We start from the raw sequence: 25,281 nt of genomic DNA on the forward strand, positions 1-25,281 counted from the left end.
CCATTTAAGGGGCTTGCACCATTGGGAGAGCCACATCAGGGCATTTTCCTTCCTGAGGAAGGATCCACGGTGGCTCTGAAAGACAAAAGATCATTAGAGTTCCTTCCTCCCTGTCCTGGGGTTTAAAGTGTTCTCACCTCAAGCACTGGAGTTGTTCTTTCTCTCCATCACCACAAAATCAGTCTGTCCCATTCCAGTAGCTATAACTTCGCCTTTTTTCCCATAATCTCTACTCACCCAGACCTCTCATTTGGAAGAGTCAGGAACAAAAGAGATAAGGCATTTTATAAAACTTATAGAAACTCATGATGCCACTGACCTTGGCCTGCATGAACCACCGGGTGAATCCCGAGGTAGTGTACTCAACCAAGTACCTATTAGCCTTATGATATGGAGATATATCAATCCAACAAGAGAAGCCAGGGGGCTGAGCCAGTTTGAAAGCCCTTTTGGCTGGGCGGCCAACCTACCAGCCTGGGGTTGCCATGAGTGAACAGGAAAGCATCATGCCCAGGAATGGTCAGGGAGGATTCCCAAATTGTAAAATAATAAAAGATCATCCGAATCACTAACCAGAAAGTGGTTGAGAAGAGATGGTCCCTTTCTGAGCACAGCCACATACAGTGACCAAACTGCCTTATTAAGGTATATGCACCAGGAAGAGATGAGGGATTAAGAGTCAAAAATATATTTAAATTGATTTTTCAGGAGGCCATTCCAATACTCAATGATATCAGATACCTGTGAATGGCAGGGAGCATGAAATGGCCCTCGAATACCTTGACTGTCAGTGCACTGTTGAGTAGCTTTTGTGATTAAAAAAAAAAGCACACCATTGTCAAGCTGCAAATGGGCCATGAAAACATGGCACAGATCAGTTTCAAGGGCCACAACAGTGTGGCTGGAATCAGCTGATTAGGCTGGAACAGCAATATTATAAGCCCAGAAAATGCCAACAGCCATGAGGCACAACAGACAGCCCAAGAGGAAGTCAAAGTTCTGATGTATTCAATTGGCCAAGAGCAACACAGTTGGGGTGAGGGCCCATGCTACGTCACCACCCTCACCAAAATGCTTTTGGCAGGAGTCACAAGTCTGGCTTGTAGTGGTAGTCTCTGCATCAGAAACAGAGTCCTTCACCTTGCACAGAGCCTACGAGGGTAGCTGTGTTGCCACGTCCAGTACAAAAATGGACCCAGGCAGTAATGGTGGCAATCCAGGTGGCGCAGTCTTGACGTGAACAGTAGCTTCGTACCAGAGAACTGGCTCATATTATGGGCATCTACATAAGTGACACAGACACTTTGATCAGCAGCTGTGATTTATGACATTTTGCAGCCCCAAAGAAGGATGTCTTTAACCTACCGATCTGTAGTTTTCCAAGTGACAGACCAAACTGCTAGACCATTGGCTACAGCCCAGGAGTCAGTAAAAAGATAAGTTGTATCAAGGAGAGTACTGGCCAGGGCTGTGAGAACAGCCTTGAGTTTTAACAGCAAATGGAACAAGCATGCCCATGTTTGGTTCTGCAGAGCTGACACTGAGGCTGAATAGTAGCAGAAGCTCAGCAGATACCATCAGGTTTAAGCTTAGCCAAACCATCAGTGAAGTAGACCTTAGCACTCAGGGTAATCTCTGTGAACCGAGGTCCCCATTGAACCAGCAGTTTTGCTTCAGGCAGCAGAACAAGAGGTAAAGTATTCCCAGAGGGAGGGCTGCCCCTTTTTCATGTAAAGCTGAGATGCTACTGGAGCCCGGTCAGCTGCACACTGGAATACAGCATTTCCCTCTGACAGTGAGGCTGGTTTGGCCTCCCCATCCTGTTTGAGTCCAGCTGACTCACCCTGAAATGAAACTATCATGCCGGAGAGTCAAAAGGCTTCCATGAGTCAGTTCCAAGAACAGCCCAGTAGCAAGTTCCTAGCTGTTTACAAAAGGAGAGCCACTACCAGGGGGCAAGAGGGCCCAGGAGTCCAAATATCCAAGGAGCACCTCAGATGGAAGATGCCTCTTTTTGCCAGACTCTAAATGGTTAGACCATTAGTCATAGAGACTTGTAGCTCAAAGGGGTCATTTGGGTTGTGGGGATCCAAAGGTACTAGTATTTCTTTACATACATCTCTTCCCGAACATGAGTGTCACCTCTGGCACTGACAAGCATTGATAGCACAGACCTGTAAACATCAATACTCATTACACATTCACCAGTGTAAGCTACAGCAGTACACTGAATAGGCCCAAACGGCTGCACCCAACAGGGTCACATAAATTTCCGTTCTCCACTGCAAAAATTGCCCAAACTCCACTAGTTGAATTCTGGTGCCCTCCTCCCACAGGAATGGGTAGGATAATGACTTGGGTAACTATATCCAATGGAGCCATGAAAGTTTGACTCTCTCCCCTCTGCGAAGCTCCCCAGCATACTAAGGCAGGATGCACTGAGTCTCACCTTTGATCATCTTCCTCCTTAATGAAACTGAAGCCAGGATAGAAGAGAAGGGGGCACAGAGGGAGAGAGCAGCTCTGAGCCCATTAGCAAGGTTTTGCATTCAGTTCACCTGAATAAATGTGGAGTGTTTCAGACCACCCAAAGGTCTCTACTGAATAACATGCCCCTCGCTGCTGTCACCATTTATTTCTGTTTTGGGGGTTCCTTGGCTTAGCAGCCACAGCTACATTATCTTTAGAGCCATCCCATTACTCTAAGATTCCTTCTTCCACCTGCCCTGAGGAGCATGCCCAACCACTAAGGCACTGTGCAGGCAGCTTGTTTCAATCATCTTTCTCACCGCTCAGACTCTAATGATTAATTAACAAGTAGGACAGCAGAGGACCCTGGTTCCCCTAACCCACCCGATACTTGAGCAAGAGCATTTACTGCTGGATACCAGGGTATGTCTCATCTCTGAATCTGCCCTGTGGGGCTATCATCCTTTCTCTTCTAGGAGACCCCGTCTCTTCTTTGTCGCATTCTCACCACCAAAACTGTCAAGAACTGTGAAGGGTCTGCAAGCTAACAAGTTAGTCTGGCACAGTTTTGTGGGTACTGGCAGAAGACATGAGATTCCAGGGTCAGACACAAAGGACTTAATTACTTACAGAAACAATCAAAGTAGGGGCTTCCCTGGTGGCACAGTGGTTAAGAATCCACCTGCCAATGCAGGGAACACAGGTTCAAGCCCTGGGCCGGGAAGATCCCACATGCCATGGAGCAACTAAGCCCATGTGCCACAACTACTGAGCCTGCGCTCTAGAGCCCATGAGCCACACCTACTGAAGCCCGCGTCCCACAACTACTGAAGCCCGCACACCTAGAGCCTGTGCTCCGCAGCAAGAGAAGCCACCACAATGAGAAGTCTGCGCACCGCAATGAAGAGTAGCCCCCGCTCACCGCAACTAGAGAAAGCCCACACACAGCAACGAAGACCCAACCAACACAGCCAAAAATAAATAATTAATTTAAAAAGAAAAAAAAAAGAAATAGTCAAAGTACCATTTTCTTGTTTTGGTTTCCAAGCTCCAATTCCCACAGGACAATGTAAAGAAGGCCAGGTGACACCTGTACATGCAGAGGGTCACTTTACAGGAGAGGAACCCTGAGCACAGGGAACCCAAATCTTTTATAGTGCCCACTGCTTCAGAAGGAGATGATCTTTATATTCCAAGGCTCTAAGCAAACCTGCCCTTTGTTCTGGAGGGAGACATTATCTCTTCTCTATCTTCTCTATCATACAAACATCCTAGAAAAATATTCCAGAAAAAAGGCAGTCAGTATCTCTGTTCAGAAGACACACTGAAACATAAGCGACCTATAGAGAACTGTCTAATGCCCACTTGTAAACAGATAAAGTTAAATGATCTCCCCATTTGTTATTTACTGACAAATAGACCAGACCCTTGCATCAGTGGGTGAGGATATGCTTCCCTGATTACCTACCAGTGGACCTGCTCCTATTTCTCTTTGACTCTTCTCAAGATTCTCTGTAAGGCTGAACTTATCTTCTATCTATCTCACAGGCCAGTGTTTTGTAACAACCATTAAATACAACAGTGATTTAATGGATTTCAGCAGAGTTAGGATGAATTAAAGATTTCTGAGTAGAGGGCTAGGATAGATAATCTGGATACACATCTAAACTAGTGATTCTTGACTTTTCCTGTCTTCAACTCACCAGAGATCCAGACTTAGAATCTACTTGTCAGTGGTTAAGGGGGGGAGGAGGGATGTCAACGGAGGAAAGCCAAATTTAAGCATTAATTGAACAAATCCAGACTTAAATCCTCATATTCATTATTTTGCTTGAGATAGTGTGAATACTATAATTATGCCATAAACAGACATAACCATATCCAACTACTTTTAAGCACTTCAAAACTAAATACTTATATATTATTCTCACCCTCCCTAATAGTAATGATATAATTTGATTCTCTAAAACTACCAGACTTTTATATATTACTTAGTACCTCTGGACTAGAAAACACTTCAAAAGTCTAATCCATACAATTTGGGGCCAAAAGTACTTACTTTTTTTTTTTAAATAGCAAACATTCTGTGAGGTATGTTAAAAAAAAGTCTAATTTTTTAAATTAGCGATACTTTTATGTTGAAAGACATGTTAAGATATACTTACTGCTTATCTGTCCACAGCAATCAATCCAGAAGTATAAATATTAGATCAACATCTAACCAACGAGAAAAAAAAAAAATACTGCTACATCAGCTGATTTTTCTCTCTTTGAATTTAATGAGTTTACATCAAAAAATTAGGTAGTCATTTTACATTTAAGGAATAAAAATCTTTTTAAAAAAAAAGCAATACAAAGAGAAGATTTTAACCAAGTTTACATTTCTTTTTGCTATAGTTTTTAACAATTCATCTCATCATATTACAATGTGCAAATGCATTTGCAGCACCCATTACAATCATGACACTAAATTTAAGGAAGTACATTGTTACTAATGGCCCTCAGAGGAAACTGATTTACCTTCTATTAAAAACTCTACAATATATAAGCATTACATAATAATGCTACTTCACCACCATTTGTCACAAGAACCATCACCAAAGTTTTCTGGAAATGAGTCCACACACAAATTAAATATTTAAAAGGTGAAATGTTCCTTATTTTAACTTCAGCAAGATCTTTCTTTTTCATTGTTAAGAAACACTTTAATAGTTCTAAAGTAAAAGCTGTTAAGAGTAGAGTCCAGATAGCTAAAACTGTACTCCTGAGTTCAAACTTACAGATAAGTCTTTTGTAAATAGTTCTCAATAAAATATCCTCCCTCCCTAGCCCCGTCCCGAATCTTGAATTTTTTCTTACAAAACTTTGGTCAAGAGTAGAAATATATCCAGGCAGATATGTATGCCATATGATAGCAAGAACGGTAAAGCCCAACTAATGACTTTGGGTTTTAGAAATAGAAGGCAATTAAAATGTACTCAAAGTTACATTAAGAAAAGCTTTCACTGGGTAATATTGAAACAGTCACAAAGGTTAAGAAAATACTGATATCAAAGTACAAATGACTACAATGTTAAAATAGACAAAAACTACTATACAAGAGCCTCTTTTAAAATTAAAAATAAAGAACACAACACATGAGTCAGGATTGTTTTCCTGTTCTACTCATAAATTTTAGTCTTTATATGCAGAGGGTTGGGTTGGTTATGTTGACATCTAGTAGAGTTTCTTATGACATCTGATGAAGTCTCGTTCCAACTTCAGACGGTGGCTCTTCCCTAAAGAACTTCTTGATTTTGGTCACATCTTGGTCATTGTACAATTTCAAAGTAGTGCAGTATCGCCATGATGTGCTGAGGCATGAAGACATATCCTGTGTACAGTGCCATCCCCACGATGGAAACCAGCATGGAATCTAAGTTGTAGTTAAGGAAACTTCATTTACTTTTTCTCAGTTTAACCAAACCTAAATCCCCAAATTTTTTCAACAATTGTTCTATGTGGAAGTACCCATTCATTTAATGCTTTCTCATACCTACCAAGTATTTATAAAGAACTAATAACTATAATTATAGCCACTAACCTTAACTATGCCTAACACCATTCTAAGTTTTTTAAGCTCATTTTGTCTTCACCGTCACCTTACATGGTGCATACTATTATTCTCCCTATTACATTTCAAAACATCAGCCTGCTTAAAATGAAGCAGAGAAAGTGACTCTGTTCAATCTAAGAAACAGAAACATACAGGAATAAAATTGTACAGTATTTAATGACTGTAAAAGGTCTACTAGCTTGAACAATAAGAATGTCTGATCCAAGAATTTTAGAATTATTTAAACTAGAATGTGGCTAAGATACTGGCTTTAGAGCCAAAGATAAGATCAATCATATACTAGTGACATAAACTGATAACAGCTGCTACTATTAAACATTTATTATTATTATTATCACTAAACTTTGCAACAACATCAAATAAAAGCCACCTTGATAACCTAAACCATAAACATTCTGCACTGTGGTCCTTTCTCCGCATTCCAAAAGGAATGTAAACTGTATAGGGGGCTTCCCTGGTAGCACAATGGTTAAGAAATCACCTGCCAATGTGGGGGACATGGGTTCGAGCCCTGGTCCAGGAAGATCCCACGTGCCGTGGAGCAACTAAGCCCATGCACCACAACTACTGAGCCTGCGCTCTAGAGCCCGCGAGCCACAACTACTGAAGCCTGCATGCTGCAACTACTGAAGCCCGTGCACCTAAAGCCTGTGCTTCACAACAAGAGAAGCCACAGCAATGAGAAGCCCTCGCACTGCAAAGAAGAGTAGCCCTGCTCCCCAGAACAAAAGAAAGCCCGCACGCAGCAACAAAAACCCAACACAGCCAAAAATAAATAAAAATTAAAATTAAAAAATTTATAAAAAATAAATAAACTGTATATATGCAAGTCAACAAGGAGCCCTCCTCTTGGGCCACACGAAATACTACTAACAAAAATTATGTCAAACCTGAGGGCTTTTTGCTTTGCAGAGTCATGCTAAGGGGAATAACTCCTTCTGAACTGGGACTGTGTTTTATGCATTCATTCATTCATTCATTCATTCATTCATATTCTCTCTCTCCCCTCCTCCCCCACCTCCTGCCTTACATACCTTCAGCTCTACATACTAGTAGTTCTATAATACCTTACATTCCTTTATGAGAATATAGGGTTTAAATAAACAATGTGATTACTACCAGCTAATATTTGTATAACAGTTTAGTTGACAAACCTCTTTTATGTATTATCTTGCTTGACCTTTACGGCTTTCCTGTGAAATGTTTATTCACTAGTACTCATCAGAGACTGACAAAACACTGAGGTGACTTGTCCAGGGTCACACAAGAAGCTGTCTTTAGAGCCACAGCTCAAACCTGACTCAGACCCTAAGTTCATTCCCCTCATCTGGCAAACATGGGTGAAAAGGCTCCCATAATTTTTTTTAAATGAAATTAAAATCATAATGATTTGGGGACTTCCCTGGTGGTCCAGTGGTTAAGACTCCACGCTCCCAATGCAGGGGGAACAGGTTCGATCCCTGGTCAGGGAACTAGATCCCACATGCTGCAACTAAAGATCCCGCACGCTGCAATGAAGATCCCACATGCCGCAACTAAAGACCTGGCACAGCCAAATAAATAAATAAATTTTTTTTAAAAAAAAAAGATTCCCACATGCTGCACAGCACGGCCTTAAAAAAAAATCATATTGATTTTATAGTGGGATTTTACAGTCTTCATGGGAGGGGTCAGCCTGCATTCAGTCTTAGCTTTTAAGCTAAGGTTGGTCAAGTGTGGGTCCCAAGGTGGGGAGGGCAAGTTCTTGCTGATTAACAACCATTATTTGGTGAGTTACATTTTTCTGGGGGTAGGAGGAGCAGCTGGGTGATGGGTAAGGGGGTTAGGAGGAAGGCCTTGGTGACAGGGAGACAGCCACAGTGGACATTCTTAGTCCTTCAGTGTCCCTCACAGTGCCCAGAATGGTGACCAGGACAATTTGGACACAGGGGTATCCTGAAGCGGGATTTATGAAGAAGATGGACAGGACTTTGGAAATGGGTCACTGCATATGGCGGCAGAGGCCAGTGTCACATCTGGGGCGAAACTGATGACCCTGTTGGGGGTACCTGGGTTGGTGCTGCTCTCCCTGTGAAGAACTTCACAAGAGGGAGGGTGTTTGCAGGAAGGAGATGTGCACTGGTAGAGTTGCAGACGTCAGATGTGGGTAGTTCTCCCATGACCTTTTTTTTTTTTTTTTTTTTTTATTTACTTAGCCGAGTTGGGTCTTTGTTGCTGGGCACCGGCTTTCTCTAGTTGCAGCGAGTGGGGGTTACTCTTTGTTACGGTGCACGGGCTTCTTGTTGCGGAGCACGGGCTCTAGGCATGCGGGCTTCAGTAGTTGTGGCTCACGGGCTCTAGAGCGCAGGCTCAGTAGTTGTGGCTCACAGGCCTAGCTGCTCCGCGGCATGTGGGATCCTCCCGGACTGGGGCTCGAACCCATGTCCCCTGCATTGGCAGGGAGACTCTCAACCACTGCGCCACCAGGGAAGCCCTATGACCATTTTTTTAATTTACTTTTTAGCCTCCCTTAATCCAGTTCTTTCTTAAACAACCACTTTGTATTCACCACTCAATTTCTTTAAAAAAAAAAAAAAGTACAAACTTGCTGCTTCCATATCATTACTCATCACCCACACAACCATCTGCCTTCTACCTCTCCAGGCTATAGACACTGCTCTCAGAGCACCAACGACCTCCTATCAAATCCAATGGCTATCTGAATTGACACTATTTTCATCTTTCCTCTTCAAAACTCCTTCACCTCTGGGCTGAGGTACTTCTCTGGTGCTCTCTTCCCTTCTCTCACACCATTTTCCTAGTTCACTGGCTCTTTTTCCCTGTCTGCCACTAATGTGTAAGATGATTAGAGTTAATCTTGTGCTTTTCTCCCAAACATCCACTCCAGCCCTCCTGCTAGTACAGCAGCCGTGCTCTTTGGGTGGGCCTAACACCTATCCCAACTCCAGGGATAAGCCCTGACTGATCTGAACCAGTTAAGATCTTTTCTTTTTACAAATGCCCACCCCCCAAATCTGATCAACCAGCTCAAAGTTTAGGAGTTCTGCCAGGAATCCAGGAACACAGATTCTCCTTCTAAAATATGCAGTTTGCTGATAGAATCCTGGAATCACTGGAGTCACTTTGCCTCCATGAGGAAATCAAAACTCGGAACAAAGTTGACAGATGAAGGTGGCGGAACAAAAATAATTGCAGAAAAATGGAGCTAGAACCCTGATCAAATGGCCTGAAGCCACCCTACCACTGGATTTTCAGGTACATAAGCCAATACATACGCCCTTTACCCATAAACCACCTTTAGATAGTCTTTGTCATACTTGCAGTTGAAAGGATTCTAAATGATAAATGGAGCTCCCAATGATTTGTCTTGGGCCTACACACACTTATAACTTAAACAACCACCTTAATGTTGTTGACCTGACCCCACCTTCTATACTGCAGACAAGTATTTCCTATGATACTGGACATTTCCACCTATGACAGGCTTAAATTCACAGAGCCAAAACTGAACTCATTACCTTTCTCCAAAACTACTTCTTCCTATAGGTCCTATTTTCCAATGATTTGAAAATTGTTGACACACTATCTGATATAACTATAGATTAACTATTTGCCTAGTCACTCAATCTAGAAATTGCTTTGATTCCTTCTCCCCAAATTCAAATTATTTAAGACTTCTCCATTCTTTCCAACCACACAACAAATGACTTTTATCTCATGTTCCCCTACCCTTATCAATGATAAATGATTGAGGTATTTATCATTCCTTACTTAATCACTTAAAAGCTCCCACTTTAGGCCTCTGGCTATTTTCCATGTCTCTCTTTACATTTTAAAATGCATGCTTCCCAATGCCTCTAGGATAGCACTTGGAATTCTAAGCCAAGCATCTGAGGACCTTTCCAATCTAGCTCAAGTACCTGGTCTTAGGTTGGAGTGCAAGAAGTAGACAAGAATTGAGAGGCTGGAACAGGGATTCTTGTATAAGCTATTCTGAAGGGAGTTTTATCAGAAGGGGAGTGAGCAGAACAGAACAGAGCAGGGGGAAAAGCTGAGGAGGTTCAGGAGCTCAGCTCTCACAGGGCGCTCTGGAGCATGAATTGTACCACATATTGGTGTTGCTTTGAGGCAACAGGCCTGATCTTTTGTATCCCTTAATCTGTCAATCACTGGCTGTGCAATAAGCTGAGGAAAAAGCACCTGGGCGAGACAGCTGGCTTGGCCAAGGACAATAGTCTGGAGAAGGGGGAAGCTAGAAGGCTGTAGCAGACAACACTCCCAGCAGCAAGGGAGAAGTACATAAGCTGGTAAAGGGGATCAAGGTGGGGACCAAAAGCATCTACAGTTGACCCTTGAACAACATGGGTTTGAACTGCACAGGCCCACTTATACGTGGATTCTTTTCAATAAATACCTACTACAGCACGACACAATCCACAGTTGGTTGAATCTGCAGATGTGGAGCCACAGATACAGAGGGCCCGACCGTAAAAAGTTATACCCAGATTTTCAACTATGCAGGGGTCAGCACCCCTAACCCCTGTTTGTTCAAGGGTCAACTGTACCATGCTGCTTTTCCATCATACCTCCCAACACTCCAAGTCATCCCCCAACAAACACACATCCTACTCATGCCACATTACACGAGTCTCAGAAAACAATGTTCTATATTTTCATACTGCTCTGCCTTTGATTACGGTTTAATAATGTGACTAAGGATAACAGCAGTGGCAGCTTTCATTTTGTCTAGTGTGCGCACGGCACTGTGTTAAGCCCTTCAGTAATATCCTGAAATCAGAGTAAGCAATGGAGCCAATTCCAAACCAAGTCAAACTCCTAAAATGTGTTCTTAACCATTACACTATAATATCTTCCTCTGTACGAAAAGTCCTATTCCTCCAAGTAAAACCTAAACATTCTTAGAGCTCAGCTAGTCATCTCCTCTCGTATGAGGCTCTCCCTAGCACTCATACTTTTTCTATTCTTACCCCAACGTCCTGGCAGAATTAACTATTTCCTAATGCTCATCAAGTTCTTTACTCATATCACACAGTGCTTATCACCTGACATTACCTATTTGTAGATGTACTGATATTTATCTCATCCAGATTATCAACTCCTTGAACACAGGAACAATGTCTAATCATTTTTGTATCTCCAACATCTAACATAACACACACTTAATAAATATTTGATGAATAAAGGAATTGCTTAAGAAATGTTATTTGACTGTAGATTCACTGTGGTGCTTTCTACGTATTCTACATATTACTGTGACCAACAAACTCTAAAGCAACTACAGCAAAGAAAACCAAAATCTGTTTCTAAGCAATACTATATTTTCAAGATGCTTTTTGGGTTTTTTAACAGCTTTTAGGTAAGACTTACGAATGTATACACAAAGCAAATGAAATGGTATGATAATAATCTTCAGGTCACTGGATCAAATTCAAGTAAGAATTACTAAAAACAGCCATTTGAATGATTATATTATGTACTCTTTATGGCACTATAATTCTTCTATTTAGTATGGAGCATGTATCAGTTAACATGCATAAATTAGCTTAACAGAGATTGTTCTACTATAAGACAGGAATCTGAAACTTAGGCTCAATTTTGTGAACACTAAATTGTCAAACCTTTAATCTTTTATATGCATATAAAATCAGGACATCTTTCCAAGTGAAACAAGAACTTATCAAAACTTTTTTTTTTTCTTGGCCACACCAAAGGAATGCAGGATCCTAGTCCCCCCACCAGGGATCGAACCTGTGCCCCCTGAAGTGGAAGCGCAGACTCTTAACCACTGGACCACCAGGGAAGTCCCTAGAACTTATCAAAACTTGAAAAGATGTTTTGCCTGGTTAAAATATTAGACACTAGAGTTCATGACTTTCTACAGCATTATGCTGTGATGCATACATGTGGAGTAATAACAAATAAATGGCAATTATATATGATAAATTCAGGATAGTGGTTACTTAGTGGGGTGAAATGGGAAGAGGAAGAAGGGAGATCAAGTGAGAAGGGGCACAAAGGGTCTTCAAATGCATGTTTTTCATCAGTAGTTGGTGGTATGGGCACACTTCATTATATTATTCTTTATGGGTTTTTTTATTGCATGCCTGAATAGTTAATAAAGTCTTACTTATTTTTTTAATAAGTAAGAACTGTAAAGGAAAATGGAACTGCATATACTACTAGACTAAAAACTGTTTTATTTGAAGGATCTTTTTCCCTGGCAAAGTTTGGGTTAGGCATCACTGGATCTAATTTGCTACTAGGAAATAAACAGAAAATCTTAGCTCTCAGAAACAGAATAAACAACTCTCAATTCTGACCAAGAAAACAGAAAATTACCAAAAGTCACTTGCACCTAGATGCAAATGCCAATTATTAGCTACTCAAAATAATAACAATAATAACAATAAACCTAAACTTTTACCCAGAGCCACTTATTAAATTTAACTTTTAATTCTATTTCCCTCAAAAAACAGTTTCTGTATTCTGATCCCACTTCTCCTAAGTATTTCCAGAAACACAATAATTAAAGAAGCCTCTAAAAGTAAGTTTTCTATACAATTAAATTTCAAAATTATTCCCCAAAATTATCCTAAAGCTCTCAACCATAAGAGAATATTTTTTTACTGAAGTATAGTTGATTTACAATGTTTCAGGTGTACAGCAAAGTGATTCAGATATACATATATTCTTTTGTAGATTGTTTTCCATTATAGGTTATTACAAGATACTGTTTATAGTTCCCTGTGCTACACAATAGGTCCTTGTTGTTGATCTGTTAATCCCAAATTCCCAATTAATCCCTCCCCCCCAAATAAGAGACTATTTAAAACTGACTCGGGCTTCCCTGGTGGCGCAGTGGTTAAGAATCTGCCTGCTAATGCAGGGGACACGGGTTCGAGCCCTGGTCTGGGAGGATCCCACATGCCGCAGAGCAACTAAGCCCGTGTGCCACAACTACTGAGCCTGCGCATCTGGAGCCTGTGCTCCGCAACAGGAGAGGCCGCGACAGTGAGACTCCCGCGCACCGCGATGAAGAGTGGCCCCCGCTCGCCGCAACTAGAGAAAGCCCTCGCACAGAAACGAAGACCCAACACAGCCATAAATAAATAAATAAATAAATAATAAATTAAAAAAAAAAAAAGATCAAATGAGATAGTATCTTAAAAAAAAAAAAAAAAACTGACTTAACTATACAGTGAAACTCATATTAAATGAACAAGTAAACAATGGGACCATGAGGAATTTCTACTAGCCTTAATAATCACCTTGCAAAACATGCAAAAAAGTGCCTTTTAATAAGTAACTTTCTACAAATGCGACTTAAGCAATTTTAGCCATGTAGCTGAAATAGCTCCAATACACTGAGTGGAATACTCCCTGAGATTATGCTTGGCACCATTCAAAACAGCAGTTTTATTGTGACATTTGCAAGGTTGGGGAACATGTGACCTTCATCTTCTTAGAAATGTTCTCACAAACAGAGCTAAGCGTACACCATTTAGAATATAACAGCTATTATTTGCTATCTGGGTACTTGAGTGGATTTCTCAATCCACTGCGCTCTTTAACACACCTCTCAAAGTTTAAAGTATCCTTGACACACTGTGAAGTACAAGAAATGGATACTGGAATCACCATGGCACTGGAAGAGACCTAGGGTTGAGCTGCAATTCTGCCAATCCCTGGTTGTTTCAAAAACTCTCTGATCACTAGTTTCCTTATCTATGGTTTGGGGACACACATCACCTACCTTTCAGGGTTGATATAAAAATTTGGAATCAAATCTATTCTGCAACAAAAGGTAATATAATCTTTATTGAAATTATTATTTGAGGGCTTGGGCACTTAACATTATGACTCAGACCTCTGTTTGGAAATTGCCCAAGGTCACCCTGCTATTAACTTGTTATTTATAGTATAATCCTAAGGCATCACAACCTCTCTGGACCTGAGTTTCTTCTCCATAAAATGAAATCCCTTCCTGGATTAATGTTAGGATCCCACTTGCTTGGAGAGGGCATTTAAGTACCACTTCTCAATCATCCTTAATGTAATCTTCTCTTTGAGACACTGAGGCACACACACACACACACACAGAGAAAATGTAAATATTCAGTGTTATATAATACACATATATTGGAAGGTAATACACAAAATGATAGAGTAATCTTTCCATTTACCAAGCCCTTACTGCTGTTTGTATAAGTATCAGCGGCTGTACCAAGATTAATCACGTTTATGTTTTAGAGGGGGAACCGTGATTCAAGAAACATAGAATAAAGCTAGTGAAACCCAGACTATAACAAACCAAAAACCTCAAAAATTAAAAAATATGTCTTTTCTGTTTTGTGTGTATGTAACTGTCTCTACCACTGAATTTTAAGTGCTTGAGAGTGAACGCCTCGGCTGCTCTTTGCTTCCAGTTGTAGTGCATTGTTAGACAAAGCAGGCACTTCATCAACCATTCAAGAACTGAGCAGATAATGTGCCAGGATTGTGCAGGCACTGCCGATAATTGTTTGTTCAAGGGCTGAGTGAACAATCAGAGGTTATTTATAACCTGAACATAACATAAATACTTTATGGGTCCAATGGATTAAAAGCAAATAGATGTGAAACCATATATCTGTGTGCTGTTTGCTGTTTTCTTTAACAGGGATCCCCAGCTAATCATGAGCTGATAAGTTCCCAGTTAGACAGGAAAAAAAAAAAAAAAAAAGACTTTTTGCCCATACAAGGGATTGGCCATCCCCAGTGCTTTTCTCAGCAACTTAAAAAAAAAAAAAAGAGGAAATGCTTTAAAGTTAAATACAGTACATCAGAAGTAAGACCACGGTAACTAACATTTCCTGCCCTAACCAGTAACCCCGTACTATCACCACCTACTTTAGCAACCTATTCGCAAGACTTTGCAGAAACCAAAAGTAGCTCCTCATTGGGAAAAGGGCAGGGGCCTTTGTCCCAGTGGGTATGATTTATTCCTCTTCACTAGTCTAATTTCAATGTTTTCAGTCTCTGATGGCCCTGGTCATATCAAAAAAACAAAGCTAAAATGTCATCTAAAACAATCCAATCTTCTATTAGTCAAATTCCTTTTGTAAAACTAACTCTAAAAAGCTACTTTTATCCTCAGAAATATTCAAAAGTTTTGATAAATTTAATTTTTTTAAGGAATCATCTTAAAAGAAAACAAAGTATCTGACAAAGTATTACCATAGGCTGTTTGGTGAAAAGCAATCAAAGCTCTAAGGGAAAGCAGGTGTCAGCTGCTGAGTGATGCTCCAAAAAGGACTCTTTCATATTACTGCAGGTTTTGTCCCTTGACCTCGAAAAACTAGAGACCATCACCAAAAGAAATGTTAAGAAAGCTTATTTTGGGACTTCCCTGGGGGTCCAGTGGTTAGGACTCCGTGCTTTCACTGCCGAGGGCACGGGTTCAGTCCCTAGTTGGGGAACTAAGATCCTGCAAGCTGCGTGGCATGGCCAAAAATTTAAAAAAAAAAAAAAAGAAAGCTTATTTTTACCAAATATATCACTTTTGATGCTTTCCTAGTTGCCATAAATGAAAGCAAGTAGAAGATAATGATATGGTTATAGTCCTGTGTAAGTCAGCCACTTTGATATTCTTGGGCCATAGTAAAGGATATCACATCAGCATCAGAGGTTACTGTTAGCAAGCAAAACCCATTCTCTGAGCTTTCTGTAGTGTTGGTCATACCTAAGTATGGAAATTGATTTTAGAACAACTTGATGACGAACTCTTTAAAAACTAAACAAACAAAAAAGCCTGCTGCTGAAACCAGCAATGATCATGTTCAACTCTGAGCTGAAATCCTAGAAATGGTTTGTAGCTCTGAACCCAGAGACACCAAGGCTGTGTATCACTACATGTCTTTATAATTAGAGCTTCTATTAATCACATGAAGATCTAAGTCCCAGGGTCAAGGGGGAAAAATTACCTGTCTGCTCTAGAATATAATCTGTTCTGCTATAACACATTTCTGGAACATCAATTAACTCATATATGACTAGGATATCACAGGAGCTGCATGGTTTCACATGGGATTTTTTGTAAATTAGGGGCGCCAGATTAATGAGGAAAGAATTATAATCTTCAGCAAGAAACATCCCTCGGCTCAGCGGCTGCAGTCCTTTTAGCTCTATTTTAAGAAAATTAAAAATTAGCATCTGTACCTGGGCTCCCTCTCCAGAAAGGTACACCTCCAGGCTAGCGCAGCTCCCAAATAACGGCAGGACTGCACTGCCTCCTGCACCTCCTCGACGGCAGCCCACACCATCTCCATCACTTCAGCAGTTCCAGTCAACTCTGTCCATGCATTTTTAATGTCCCCTGGGGCAGCGCCCAGCCTGCCTGCCCAGGCTATTCAAGTTGTCCCCCAAGATGCCAATCATTGTTTTCATTAGCACCTGCTTATGAAGTTGCATAGATTTTGAGGGGCTAATGATATTTTCCCATAAACTCTTTTATTTGAGAATTTTTCAGGAACGCATACAACACTTGATGGCCAAAATTCTTGTATTAGTAGTAATTCTACTTTTCATAACCATTGATCATAAATACAATACTGTCTTTCTATCATTCCATAACTACTATTTTTTTATTATTATTATTGTTTCTGGCTGCATTGGGTCTTTGTTGCTGTGCGTGGGCTTTTCTCTGGTTGCGGCGAACAGGGGTTACTCTTCATTGTGGTGCGTGGGCTTCTCATTCTGGTGGCTTCTCTCGTTGAGGAGCACGGGCTCTAGGAGTATGGGCTTCAGTAGTTGTGGCACCTGGGCTCAGTAGTTGTGGCTTGCGGGCTCTACAGCACAGGCTCAGCAGTTGTGGCGCACAGGCTTAGTTGCTCTGCGGCATGTGGGATCTTCCTGGACCAGGGATTGAAACTGCATCCCCTGCACTGGCAGGTGGACTCTCAACCACTGCACCATGAGAAAAGCCCCCATAACTACTATTTTTTAAGCATTCCAATTCATGAAAAGTATATATCCTCTCTTAAGTAAATCTTTTAGAACATAGAGTTTTAATTATTAAAATTGAGCATTGGGTTTTTACCTTCAACTTCCCTGGTGGCGCAGTAGTTAAGAATCCGCCTGCCAATGCAGGGGACACGGGTACGAGCCCTGGTCCGGGAAGATCCCACATGCCCCAGAGCAACTAAGCTCCTGCGCCACAACTACTGAGCCTGCACTCTAGAGCCCACGAGCCACAACTACTGAGCCCACGCGCCACAACTACTGAAGCCCACGCACCTAGAGCCTGTGCTCCGCAACAAGAGAAGCCACCGCAATGAGAAACCTGCGCACCGCAACGAACAGTAGCCCCGCATTCTGCAAATAGAGAAAGCCCATGCACATCAACGATGACCCAACCCCAACGTAGCCAAAAAAAAAAAAAAGAATTTATCTTATCCTTGCTCCTAAGCACCACAAATGTTACAACAATCAAACCCTGAGCCAGGTTGTGGGGTGGAGGAGGTCACAAGGTCTTTAAGAACATGAAGCAGTGGAGACAGGATCCACATTCAGCTCTACTGAAAAATCATTGGTATCACATGCAGATACACTGTAGATCATCTGTATGTGCTTTGTCCCCACTGCCATCAACCTCCCATGACTCTCCCTGACATCCTAGTACAGATCACCTAGTTCTTGTGTAGCATAGTTTTTCTCTTCCACCTTTCCTGAAAGAAAAGAACATTTTCCTACTAAAGAAAAAGTTATAATATCCTAAGGAGTACAGACAAGGGATAGTCTAACATTCTCACATAGCCAGCCAAATATCCAGGCAGTGTCAAACAGGCTAGAGCAGCTGTTTTCAAACTAAAGCACAGGAGCCCTGGAGGAACAAGACTTTTCAGAGGATTAGAATCAGTTAAGGGGAATCAGTTTACAAATCTTCAGCTTCCACTGTATTCTCTCCTCAAGCTGATCTGAGAACTGTGATCTGCTACTTCTCCTTCCCATCCCCCACCCCTTACAACTTCACTTCTCTCACTTTACTTCCAGACTCTTACAATTAGCATTTCCCCAGGGTATAAAATAACCTCTGGGACAGCAAACAAAGGAATAGGAACTAACTTACATTGTACCTTATTTCGTTCAGGTAACAGACTCCTGGCACAGCTCCAAACCTCACCTATCTATCCATCTAATAATGTGAATTTGGAAATGAGACACCTTTCCAATCTGGGCCCAGCAAAATGCCTCCAGCAAGGAGGATGGTGAGAGGGGCCGTTCTGCCATCACTGAGGTAGTGACCAGAGAATCCACTGTCAACATTCACAAGCGCACCCATGGAGTGGGTTTCAAGAAGCGTGCCCCTCAGGCACTGAAAGAGATCCAGAAATCTGCCATGAAGGAGACAGGAACTCCAGATGTGCACAGTGACAACAGTTTCAACAAAGCTGTCTCGGCCAAAGGGTTATGGAATGTCCCATACTGTATCCACGTGTGGTTGTGCAGTTGTCCAGAAAACATGAAGCTGAAGATTCACCAAACAAGCTCTATACGTTGGTTACCTAAGTACCTGTCACCACTTTGAAAAACCTATAGTCAATATGGATGAGAACTAACCACTGATTGTCAAATAAAATTATAAAACAGCAACAACAAAAAAGTGAGACAGGACTGAAGGTGTTTACATAACAATTATTTGAACAGAAAAATGACACCGAGCTTTTCCTGACAGAAATTAAGACTGATTTTGCCTGTTTGGCTTCACAGTGAGGACCAGCTTTGCCAATCAGGTCATGTGATGAATGTTTTCTATGAATTGTGTAAGAAAAAAACTATAGTTTTAAGGTTTTAGCAAAAACACAATAATTTTTAAAAAGCAAAAAATTAAATCTTTTGTAATTGTCTAAATTCACTATGAAAGATTTCAGATGTCAACTTAAATGAGTGAGAGGATACACAGTATGTGCTTTTTGTTCTTTTAGGGAATACACAAATGAAAAGTTTGAATACCACTGGGCTGGAAGGTTGGAACTATTAATTTATCAGTTACAGAGACCTCCCTGGCGGTCCAGTGGTTAAAACTCCACACTTCCACTGCACGGGGCTCGGGTTTGATCCCTGGTCGGAGAACTAAGTAAGATTCTGAGTGCTGCACGACTCAGTTACAAAAAAAAAAAAATTTTTAATTAAAAATAAAAATAAAATAATAATCAGTTACAGTTATTCCTAGCTCAGCTTTCCTCATTTAGCCCTCCCTGGTAATGGAAAACTGCATTCATTTCTACAAAAGGAAGATCAAAGGAAATGGCATAGGGCTTCCCTGGTGGCGCAGTGGTTAAGAATTCGCCTGCCAATGCAGGGGACACGGGTTCAAGCCGTGGTCCGGGAAGATCCCACATGCCGCGGAGCAACTAAGCCCGAGCGCCACAACTACTGAGCCTGCCCTCTAGAGTCCACGAGCCACAACTACTGAGCCCGAGTGTCACAACTTCTGAAGCCCGCACACCCACAGCCCATGCTCCGCAATAAGAGAAGCCACCACAATGAGAAGCCTGCGCACCGCAATGAAGAGTAGCCCCTGCTCACCGCCCCCCCGCCCCCGTCTATGCGCAAAGACCCAATGCAGCCAAAAATAAATAAATAAATAAACTTATTAAAAATAAATAAATAAACTTATAAAAAAATAAATAAATAAAATAAACTGTCAAACATGTTAATTACTCTAGTATACTGACAGGTGAAGAAAGAACATACAGCTTAAAATGTAGCGCTGGGGAGGGGGGAGGGGGGAGGGGGGAGGGGGGAGGGGGGAGGGGCAACATAGGGGTAGGGGAGTGGGAGATACAAACTATTGGGTGTAAGACAGGCTCAAGGATGTATTGTACAATGCAGGGAATATAGCCAATATTTTGTAACAACTGTAAATGGAAAGTAATCTTTAAAGTTGTATAAAATTTTTTTAATTTTAAAAAAAGGAATGCTTTTTTTCATTATCACTCAAAGCCTATCTCAATCCAAAATATCTACCTTTGCTTCTACCCTTGCCTCCTCCAGCCACCCTTAATTTATTCCAAATCCTGCAACCGAAGTAAACCTTTTCAAACTTAAAAAGCCAGATTGGATCACTCCTCTATCAAACCTTTCAAGAGTACCTTTTATATATATATATATATATATATATATATATATATATATATATTTATTTATTTATTTATTTATTTATTTATTTATGGCTGCATTGGGCCTTGGCTGCTGCGCGCAGGCTTCCTCTAGTTGCAGCGAGCGGGGGCTACTCTTCATTGCGGTGTGCGGGCTCAGTAGTTGTGGCTTGTGGACTCTAGAGCGCAGGCTCAGTAGTTGTGGCACACGGGCTTAGTTGCTCCACGGCATGTGGGAACTTCCCAGACCAAGGCTCGAACCTGTGTCCCCTGCATTGGCAGGCCGGTTCCCAACCACTGCACCACCAGGGACGCCCAAGAGTACCCTTTTTTACCAAAATTAAAAATCAAAGTCCTTACAAAGACCTCCAGGACCTCCAAAGAGTCTGACCTCACCGCCTAGGACTCTCCCGCACACTCACTCTGCACTGGCCATACCTGCCTCAGTGATGGCCTTCATCCATGCCAGGCAGGCTCTGGACTCAGGGACTTTGCAATGGCTAGTCCCTCTGCCAGCTCTGCTCTTCCCTCAGATTTCTACCCTGCTAACTCCCTCACCTCCTTTATCTTTTTACTCAAATATGCTTTTGCAATGAAGCCTCTCCTGATATCTCTTTAAAAACAGTAACTCCATCCCATCCACACATTTCTTATCCCCCGACCTACATTTCTGTTTTCCATAATGCTTACCACCTAACATACTATATATTTCACTTCTTTTTTTTTTTGGTTAACATCTCGCTGCCTGCAGGATCTTAGTTCCCTGACCAGGGATCGAACCCATGCCCCCTGCAGTGGAAGCACAGAGTCCTTACCACTGGACTGCCAGGGAATTCCCACTATATATTTCACTCATTATCAAAGTTTCCCAAGGACAGGGATCTCTGTCTCATGTGCTCACTGATACATCACAAGCATCTAGGCCAGCATCTGGCACAAGGTACGCACACAGAAGTGTCTGTTCAATTAAAAAAGTCTCAACCTACTTTTTCAACTTTATTTCCCACCCACTCTGCCTTAAAGAATCCCTGCTCCAGCCAAGTCAGCCTGGCGTACTCACCATCCCAACACATCTCTGCACCCCAGTCCACACCTTCTCCCTACCTGGGAGAAAATAAAGCAAAGAACTCAAATACCTCCCTGAAAGTTCTCTGAGTCCACCATGCTCTTCCTGCCCTGCATCCCAAAGCACTCACTGCCCAGCTCTTCCAGTGGAATAACAAGGGGTGGGGCAGGGATCCACCTGAGAACATGTGTCAATTCTAATTTTTCCTGAACTTGGATCTAATTTCCTGGAAGAAATGAAGTCCATCTTCTTGGAAACTTAGAACAGAACTCAGGATGTTGAAAATTTTTTTAATTAAAATAAACTTTAAAACCCTGTTCCTAGAATTTTTTTTCCCATTCAAAATGAAAAGAGCTTTGAGTCTCATGAGGAAAGGAAAAATATATATTCCTGTGGTTTATTTTCCTACTTTATTAAATACAGTTAGTCCCCTTCAGTTCTACCATCTCCCACCTCCTCTCCCTTCTCCAGTGAGTAATTCTTCTTGGCTGTTCACTCCATGCCAGCCCCTGTATGCCAGCTGTTGTACTATACTACTGTACTTTTCAAGGTACTGTATTGTAAGAGTAAAAATGTTCTCTTTATTTTTTTTATTTGTTTTCTATTACAGTACAGTACTATGTAGCCAATTGTGTTAGTTGGGTACCTAGGCTAATTTTGTTGGACTTAATGAACAAATTGGACTTAACCGAACACGCTCTCGGAACTTGTCTGTATGTAGGGGACTTATTGTATTTAAATGTCAGTGAGAAAAATGTCAGTGAGAAAACTGTTACTGGATTTGAGTGACTCTACTCAAAAGGTATGAGCACCTCCCTTCATCTCCAGAACTCTCACTCCATGCCTAGGAGGCCATACTGGAACAGATATGACCCCCTTTCCTACTACTCACCCCCACTAATTCCACCCCAGACACACCAGCCACTCAGCTATCCCAGAAACAAGCCAGATATGCTGGTGCTTCAGGGCATTCCTAGTTACTGTTCCTTCTGCCTGGAATGCTCGATCCTCTGGAATTTTTCCCCTGCTTAAATCTTTCTAAATGTCCCCTCCCTGACCACTCTAACTAAGAATCAAAGAACATGGACTCTTTCTTAGTTCCTATCTTCCTCTCCATTTTATTTTTCTCCGTAACAGCTATAACAATCTAATAATCTAATTTTTTACTTATTTATCTAGTGGGATTAGAATAAATATTTTTATCTGTTTTATTCACAGGTAAATCCCTACTATCTAGAATAGTATCTGGCAATTAGAAAGTATACAATACTTGTGGAATACAGAACTCAGCAAATGTACATGTTTTACAAATGAGTAGACAGAGCAATGCAAATGTTGTTAACATCTCCAAAATAAGTCAAAGAAGTTCTTTCAATCTATAGCCTTTTCTACTTCTTTAAGTTTGAATTCTCTACAACAACTGAATGTTGTTCATCAGGAACAGTCAAGTTCCAAAGCTTCTCTAAAAGTGGCTTAAAATCAGTGCTTCTGCAATTTCTCTGAAATGACAAATCAACATATAAACAAATGTTTGTCAAAAAAAAAATGTTTGTCAAGCATTATTTGTGTGCCCAGCACTGCGGTTGAAAAAAAAAAAAAAAACTCTTTCCTTGAAGAAACATGGACTGTCTTTCAGGGGGAATCTAATTCCAAGCATAAACCAAAAAAACTGCCTGCATTTTGCTTAAAATAAATACAAATATAAAATGTCATGGAAACATATGAAGCCATTACAGAATAAACCTTTGTTTTTTTAATTAAAAGAACAAGGCTAAAATAACTTTTACTTATGCTTCCAATTATTTTAACAAAGATTTTTAATTTTCTAGCTCCCCTCAACAGCATGATTACAATGTTACCCAGTAAGGCACTACAGGGAGTGTCTCGCTGGTTACAAAACATGTCTTGGTTACAAAACCTGGTCTTTTCCTTTCCCACTGATGGCTGCCAATAGGGAAAGGGGACTTTCGAAACATGTTAAAACTTCCCCTCAAGAGGTGGATGTCAACAGGTCCCAGCAGGTCTCTTTCAGGTTGGTTGCAATCTCACTAGTGTGTGTGTTTTTTTTTTTTTAATGAAATCATGTGGTCCCATAAACCAATGAGAAGTCAAATGCTTCAAAGGCAAAAACCCACAGAGGTACTACATATCATCATAATTTATTCATAATTTATTTCTCCATCCCCCCCAAGAAAAACACGGAGGTATTTATGACACTACTACTATTGCAATATAATACAGAAAAACCTTAACACCACTGACACCATAGCATTTATCTATGTGCCAACAAAAGCCTTTAAGAGTAAAATTAGAGTGTAGACTCTAATAGTGGGGCCCTACATTCAACTTCTGATTTAAAGAGTTTCAATTTAGCACAACATTGTTTATGTTTAAATTCACTTTTTAATAACTTTAACTGAGTCAAGAGGTGGTCTATATTTTAGTATACATTTTACAAGGATGACCTCATGAGCTCCAACCTATAGAACTTAGAGTGAAACTAAACTACAGCTACAAGTAAATGGTGCAGGAAATTAGGGCATACTTTACATTCAGACTCTAAATCCAAACTCTGCATTCTGGTTCTTAAACTCCAGGTTTGGAAAGAAATGCCAATAATAATAAAACTAAATTTCCTTGTAAAGCAGCTAAGATGCCTCAAAAGTATTGAGACAAAAGACTCAGCTTTCAGTACAATCCTATTGCTATTTGTTCAATCCTATTTGTTCAAGACAAATAAACACACTTATTAAGGCTTGGAATGAAATTACCTCAGTCACTCTACCACGTATTTGCAAAGTTGTTCTGAAGCTACTCCAAACTAAACCACACTGAAGACGAGAGGCCAAGCAAGTATGCTATATAAAATATTTTGTTTCATATTGGCCCTCAAGTTTTTTTAAAAAGTTACCTCTCATTAGTATTTATTCTGCAAGAATAATATCAAGGGATGTCAACATAGACAAATGAAGACAGACTTCAGGAAGCCTCTCTTCACAACCTTGAGTTATTAATTGAGCTTATGAAAGTTAGATGAGTTAAGATACAGGCAAAGCACTTAGCACAGTTGCTTGGCTGGTAGTAAATGCTCTATAGTCGTTAACGAGTAGTTATTAGCCATCTACGAAAACACAGCTTCAAACACTATCTACAACTAACCACATATTCCTTTTCGGGCTCGACTGTTACGGACTGTGCAAACAGCAAATTAATGAGTAGAACAGACTTTTAAAACCATCTTGAAGACCAAAAAGGTACGATTCACGAACTGCTTTCAAAAACTGTATTGGGATGCCATAAGCACAAATTCACAACCTGACTTAAAAGCCGATAAACTGGTTAGCATTCTTATTAGGACCAAAGCCAGCTAAATCAGGGACACCTAAAGGTCAAAAGCGTCCAAGCCGGGAGCGATCTGCTCCACTTACACGGTCCCTGCCTCCCACGGGAACAGGAGATTGAATCAAAGGCTGGCACGGCCGAAGTGCAGGCGAGGGCAGACATCGCCCTAGGGGATCTCCTCCAGCAATAAAGACGCTTCTACCTCGGTCCAGTGACTCACCGGCGACCTCAGATCTCAAAAGACTTCTCGTCCCCCACCCCCCAACCGCGGGAGCGCCACCCTCGGCCCCGAGACCTCGGCCCCGCGTGCCCGCCGCGAAGAGGCGAGTCCACGCGCGCAGTTCCCGCGGGGCCGCCTCTCCGCCCTCCCGCCGCCCCGCGCCCGCCAGGCCCGGGCCCGGGAGGATGCCGCCCGGGCCCCCGCGCCCCGACTCGGCCCCGCGCCCGCGGCCCGGGCAGGATACTGAACACAGTCCGCTCCCAGGGCTCCAGCATGTAGAGCGCCGTGACCAGCAGGTACTGGTAGTAGAACCAGGACATCTGTTTCCAGGCCCGCGCCAGCGCCATCCCTGCCACGCGCCTCCCGCGTTGCAGCCAAACGTCAGTCTGTCTGGCCGGCCTCCCGTTCG

General features: G+C 41.6%; 1 protein-coding gene across 1 annotated transcript; it reads right to left on the reverse strand.

Annotated features, from left to right (window-relative positions):
- Positions 1-4,726: 4,726 nt before the first annotated feature.
- SPTSSA (serine palmitoyltransferase small subunit A) lies at positions 4,727-25,281 on the reverse strand. The gene is made up of 2 exons (XM_081228526.1): positions 25,117-25,281; positions 4,727-5,884 (listed from the first exon to the last, which is right to left on the reverse strand). Exons 1-2 carry the CDS (start codon positions 25,217-25,219, stop codon positions 5,781-5,783), a joined length of 207 nt encoding a protein of 68 aa, XP_081084652.1. The 5' UTR covers positions 25,220-25,281; the 3' UTR covers positions 4,727-5,780.

This window comes from Mesoplodon bidens, assembly GCF_964165515.1.
Source record: "Mesoplodon bidens genome assembly, chromosome: 3".
NCBI classification, from domain to species: domain Eukaryota; kingdom Metazoa; phylum Chordata; class Mammalia; order Artiodactyla; family Ziphiidae; genus Mesoplodon; species Mesoplodon bidens.

Coding starts and splice junctions, on each gene's coding strand:
- SPTSSA (XM_081228526.1), bottom strand. CDS start 25,219: ATGGCGCTGGCGCGGGCCTGGAAACAGATGTCCTGGTTCTACTACCAG. Junction 5,885..25,116: donor CTGGGAGCGGACTGTGTTCA/GTATCCTGCCCG, acceptor ACTACAACTTAG/ATTCCATGCTGGTTTCCATC.